Source organism: Egretta garzetta, unplaced genomic scaffold (assembly GCF_000687185.1).
Source record: "Egretta garzetta isolate BGI_Z169 unplaced genomic scaffold, ASM68718v1 scaffold270, whole genome shotgun sequence".
Lineage (NCBI taxonomy): Eukaryota > Metazoa > Chordata > Aves > Pelecaniformes > Ardeidae > Egretta > Egretta garzetta.
Genome location: NW_009258274.1, coordinates 45,706 through 51,683, shown reverse-complemented (window position 1 = coordinate 51,683; position 5,978 = coordinate 45,706). Strand labels below are relative to the sequence as shown.

Sequence of the window (5,978 nt, the reverse complement as noted above, 5' to 3'; positions counted from 1 at the left end):
TCGGAGGTCCCAAGCGATATGGACCCTATGATGCTGCACCCTGAGACACCTGAGCCCTTGCAGCCTGGCAGGGCAAAGCATGCCCCTGGCCTCCCCTCTTACCTGTCATCTCTACTGACACCTGCATTTCAGCAGTACTAGGGACTGAGTTTGCTATTAAGATGTGAAGAAAGATCCACACCAAGAAAGAAAACCCAGCAGGTGCTAATTCTTCTTCCTAAAAGCTCTCCTGATGGAGAACTCACCGTATGCAAAGGGAACACTCCAAGTCAGACACGGTCAGCAGCTCCCCGAGGCATGTCTGGGTGCACTTTGATGCTGCTGTTTCCTCTTCGTTATCTAAAGGCAAAAGAGAAGGAAAGAGAAGATGACCCCCCCCATTTCAATACTGAAAATTAATCTTTGCTTACTGACCTAGTTCTGAGGTGTAAGTAGTTAATTGCTATACAAAGTGCTTTGAAGGTTAAAACAAAGCTGCTAGGAAATGTGATGTAAACCCCCCCTATTAAGCCACCCATGCTCATCCATAGCTTTCCCATCGGTGGGTCTCATGGTACTTGGTAGAGGAAGGTGGTATCTCCCTACCTCCTCAGGCAGGGAAACTGAGGCACTGGGAGGTGAAGTGGCCTAAGAAGCTCCCAGATGGAGCCTCTGGAGACCTGCCCCAAGGCATCGTCACTGCTTTATGTAAACCCACATATGTGGAAGCCCTCTGGCTGGACACTGATGGCAGGTTAATGCTGCTTCCCCCAATGCATGGGATGCTGTGTCCCTCGCAAAGGAATTTAAGTTCTGACCTAAACCCCACGGGAACCAAAGGAAGTTTCTCCCTGGCTCTACACAGGCAACGAGTGATGTCTGGCTTTAGCAAGAACTTTTCACCAAGTGACACCCAAAGGTTTGGTGTATGTTCGCCAGCTCAACACAGGAAGACGGGATCCTCCACATGCAGGAGAAGCAGCAAATGTGCTGGCCAGAGCTGCCCCATCAGCTGCCCCTGGGATCTCTGCTCGCTGAGCTGGCACACGGCACAAACACTAAGTTTTCAGTGCCAAAATGGATTTTAAACAAGTATTTTGCATGAGATGAAATTTTGGTACCTTTGACAACACTCACCTGCCAACCGCCAGCCCTGCCTCTCTGCCAAAGTCTCTGGTTCCTGCCGCCACCCCGGCTGGGAAAGGGTGACTGTGCCCCGGCCGTGCTCAGACCCAGCGTCCCTTCTGCCATCCGCTGGCTCTCCCTCCTGATCCTAGACACAGCGAAGCTGAAATCAAGCCCAAAACCTCTTCTCCCTTTGAATACACAGCCCATCCACCCCACCGAGCCCGACGGCACTGGGAGTTGTGCATACATTAACATCTTGCATCTGCGGGACAGCAGGAGAGCGTGGCCTTCACAGACATCCCTGCTCATCTCACGGTTAAAACATGGGTTTACTCTGTCCAGATGCACCACCTGGTATTTGGATGTACCTGAGCCCATTTTCTCTGATTTTCCCCTCTCTCCAAACCTGCCAAATTCGTCTATAGAAGCCAAAGACCAAAAGATGAGCCTTCCTTAATGATTGCTAATGATCTGAACTGTTCTCAAATGTGGGGGTTGGATTTAAAAAAAAAAATTTTAATTGACTTTTTTTTTTTTTTTTTGCTGAACATAGTGTGACTTGGTTGTTTTAAACACAATGAGAGTCTAAAATCTTACCAGAAGTATTGCAGAATAAAACTGGGAGAACAGAGACAGAAACAGCCTCCTCTGTTTCCCCAGTCTCCGCAGTATCAGCTCCAATGGTGTCTTTGCTCTCCCACCCTCCACTACCTGCAGCTTCTCATCCCAGCACGCAACCACATTATCACACCTCCTTTCCCATCATTGGAAAACCCCAATTTGGGATGTCCCAGAGGGACATTAAGTCCCATCACAGACACAGATCGTCACAGACTCTCTCACCTGAGCTTGTGTGGAAGACAACAGGAGCGCAGGGCTCCCTCCATCAACCTGAGGACCAGTCAAGCCCTGGTGAGCATCACCTGGGCATACAGCAGCTGTGTGTGGCTGAGGAGCATCCTCCTGCGTGAGGATCTGCAAGGAGAAACACGGGGCTCAGGGGGTGCCAGCAGAAGGAAGCAGGGAGGTTGGTGGGCTGCCAGGCCCCCTCCTTCCCCAAAGCAGCTTCCCGCTCGCCGCAGGGCACGTCGGCGTTACTTCTATTGGTGCTGGCTGAGCTCTCAGTCAGACGAATGCCTTAGCAGCACCTAAGGAAGAAAACAGCACAAGGCAGCAAACAAAAGTGTGTATTTTAAGGGGTAGGACCCATGTTTTCCATCACCCACAAAGAGCAGGAAGGGAGTAAGCTGTGGAGGGTACACAGTCCTTTGCCATTCCCCTGCCCTTTCCCTCCTGGCATGAAGTCCCCATGCCCAGAGGCCCCACCAGTGATGATGACTTTGGTACATGGGTGGGTGCTGGCCTGAAATTATCTGCAGAAAGGACATTGACTGTCCAGTGGCAGCTTTCAGCCAGCTGCTTTGCCTTGGGTGACTACTGATTTTACTTCGAAGTTCACCTCATGCCAGGTCAGCATCTAACCCTGCAAAACCTGAGACTTGAAGATACGGACTGAGAAAAGGGAGTTTTCTTCATGGGTGGACCTGCATTGGAGCGATGGGAAGGCTCTTGGACCAGGACCTGACTTCACTTGATCCCAGTGCTGGCCAGAGCAGCACAACTGTGATGGACGTGAGTCCTTCAGAGGACAAGGGCATCTCCCTGTGTGATGTGAGGGCACAGGACCCTGCCATGGTACAGCCCACGCACCTTCTCAATCTCTCTCCGAGCAGGGTGGAAATGGGGACTGAGTGTCAGGCAGTGCTCCCATGCCAGCAGAGCTTCAGCTCTCTGTCCCATCTCCAGAAGCACCTTCCCTTTCCTGAAGAAGCCCTGCAGAGCAGAAAAACCTGCGGTGACTACAAGACAGTGGCCAGCTGAGCACATGCCCCTTCAGCTCCCATGCAAGCCTCGAGGGAATCTCCCTCCAGCCTCCTGCCTGCTCCCATCCCAGGCCAAAGCACCCGGACACGTCGCTGCTCCCACGCTCTCGTCCTCTTTGCCCACCAGGCCCACCCGCAGCCAGGTACCCATAAAACAGGACTCTTCCAAAATGCAGCAGTTGCAAAAGCCAAGCAAGCAAACCCTACAGAGACCTAGAGAAGGAGTCAAGGGCTTCTGCCTTTGAAGCTGCAAAACTATTGCCAACGAGCACTTCACAAATCAGCAAGCGAGCTTCCAGGGCTGATTTCTCCAAGGGCAGCTCAGCCTCCGGCCAACGCTCCCCCGAGCCCTCAGCTGCGATCCTGCGCACCAGTATGGCTACGTGCCCTCACCGCCTGCATGCCAGCAAGGACGGATGCGTCGCCGGCCCTCTCCCATTAGTGCAACGCAGCGCTTGCCGCCTGGACTGGCGACTTAACAGGTTTGGCAAGTGTATTTCTGAGCAGGATGAACCCAATGGCCAGGATAATTCAGGAAAGAGGGAAACTGCTCCCATACAGTAAGATTTGGCTCCAAGCGCAGCCGGCCGGTGGGGCCTCCCCTCCGCTCACCTCATGCTCTCCAGGCTCAGCCCTGCACACAGCCTCCAGGTCCTCCAGCGCCTGTGGGTGCTGCCCCAGCACCACGAACACCTCTGCCCGGCACAGCCGCAGGGAGCTGGCATCAGGGGCTGCAAAAAGAAATGTCGTCACTCGTGTGATGATTCCGTGCGCACTGAGGCAGCGGGGCTGGATGAGGCCAGGGAGACCCTGCCACCATGGGATAGCCCCGATGCTGCAGACCCAGCTCCTCCGCTCCTCTTTGGCAGGAGTCGCTGGCCTCATAAGACTCAGCAAGGAAGCTATTTTCTCTAAATATCTGGTTTTAAAATCTTTGAGGCCATTCCCTTTGTTTTTCCCCCATCTCTCCCAAAATGCCCTCAGCCAAGGGGCCCCACCACTGCTTCTGGGCTCAGCCACGCTGGGATCTGGGCTCTCATCCATCCTTTTGGGACGCAGTAAAAAGGCTGTACCATACATGTACCCCCTACAGGGGCTGTTGCCACGGGAGGCTCTGCAATGTGATTCACCCAGTGGAGCCACAATAACACGTTGCCAAACAAACCTGCAGCTGCAGAGACCTGTGATCCAAAAGCACCAGGGAGCCTCCCAGACCCACCTAGATGCCACTGCTCTCCGGGGGCAGAGGGGAAACCAGCAGGGGGGTGCAAAGATCTGCCTCCAACATGTGACTTGGGGTTTCCAAGTATGAGAAAAGGCTGAGATTTCCCAAAACGGAGGAAGGAAACTAAGCAACAGTTCCTCGTCAGCAAGATGTCACTGATGGGATCTCAGTGGCAGGGGGGGCACAGCTCCCAGCGGTGCTGCTGGCCATGACACCCCAAGCGTCATGGTGCTGGGTGCCCCACACACTCCTGCCTGCTCCTAAATAACAGGCAGTGAGACCCTCTTCTCTCCTGCCTCAGGGAAACCCCATAAAAACCTAGCTTTCCACTAGCGTTGCCAGCAGGGGAATCAGGGTGTGGGATGTTGGGGTGTATGAGCAAGCAGCACCCTGAAAGCCCACACAGTGCAGCTCATGGAGTAACCGGGTGTGGTTACGTTTGTGGGTTTGAACTGTGGAGGATTCCCAGACCCACCCCGTTATGTCACAGCTTGCTGCAGAGGTGACCTACATCCATCTCATTGCTGGCTTTCCCGCTAAGGCAACGGGTCCACGCAGCCAGCCCTGTGTCCCACGCCCGGGGCTGACCATCGCCAGCAGGACGCTGGCTCTGAGGCCAAACCTGCATCATGAATTGGGCACCATTTGCAGGCACTGGCACTGAATTTACTGTGGCAAAGGGGAGCTGGCAGCACCGCCTTGCTGAAGGGCCAGCTCTTAACCCGGGCAAGCCGGGTCCAGGGGGGCTATGCAGCAGCCGACTGGTGGTCATCAGGAGACATTGCTGCTGATGATGTCTCCTGCACTCCCAACCCCAGCATCCTTCCCTCATGCCCCAGTTCAAACACAGAGCTGGTGCAGCTCTGCCAGCGAACTGCAGGTCCGGACTAGCAGCCCCGTGACAGCAGGGTACAGAAAGCCAGCATCTGCCTGCACACCCACCTGCCTCTGCTGTCACCATGCCCAGGTGCCCCCCAGTCTGCTCAGGTGCCCCCCATGTCTTATCACGGAGGAGGAAGCTCCGCCATGGCTATCCCCTCCTTTTGTCCCCATGCTCAGGGCAGAGCACAGGGAGACCTTGCTCTCTGCCTGGGGCTCAAGGTGACACCGCAACCCGGAGAGCAGCAGCGAGCCCGGCCCCAGCCACTCTTGCACCCCTGGCCATGCTGACCTGTGAAGCAGAGCAACACCTGATCCCTCGGAGCTTATTTTCATTTATAATGTTAGCCACCACTGTAGGGCTCAAGTCAGGAAACATGGGAACTTGCTGCTCGGTACCCCATCCCGCCGCGAGCACGCATCCAGAGACAAAATATTCCAGCCCTTAACAACAGGTGGAGATGAACAAACGGGTACAAAGTCTAGAGGTTTATCCCCCATGAGGGCAAACCCATTTGAACACTTGCACAGCCCGGCAATAAAGTGACTGATTTGGTGAAAACAAGATGTGTAAAATAGGGTTATGAATTCTGCATTTCTCTTCTGCTGCAGCTATTTTTGATCTATGATATCATTAGACATTAGGGACGTAAGCCAGCTGGCGGCCCCGGCAGCTGATGAGTGACTGACAGTGCTCCCCAGCCTGCCGGCTCCAGGCGTGTCGGGAGGCCTCCTGTGTTACGCGTTACAGTGCATTTTTTTTTTTTCCCCCCACTTAGAAAAACAGAAGATAAAAAGTTGACAATTTATTTTCTTCCAAGCAGAAAGAGCTGCTCTGTGGGCTGCGCTGAGCGGCCCATCATGCGATGCTTAACCACAGAACA

General features: G+C 54.2%; 1 protein-coding gene across 1 annotated transcript in view; it reads right to left on the bottom strand.

Moving 5' to 3' along the window:
- The window catches only part of LOC104123441 (LON peptidase N-terminal domain and RING finger protein 1), a 14,947-nt gene extending 9,771 nt beyond the window's left edge, over positions 1-5,176 (bottom strand). Inside the window, exons 1-6 of the mRNA XM_035890776.1 lie at positions 5,158-5,176; positions 3,603-3,721; positions 2,818-2,940; positions 1,951-2,082; positions 1,117-1,252; positions 246-339 (exon numbers count right to left, since the gene is read on the bottom strand). Coding sequence (XP_035746669.1) covers positions 246-339; positions 1,117-1,252; positions 1,951-2,082; positions 2,818-2,940; positions 3,603-3,721; positions 5,158-5,176 — 623 coding nt within the window. The remainder of the gene's footprint in view (positions 1-245; positions 340-1,116; positions 1,253-1,950; positions 2,083-2,817; positions 2,941-3,602; positions 3,722-5,157) is intronic.
- Between the last annotated feature and the right edge of the window lie 802 nt (positions 5,177-5,978).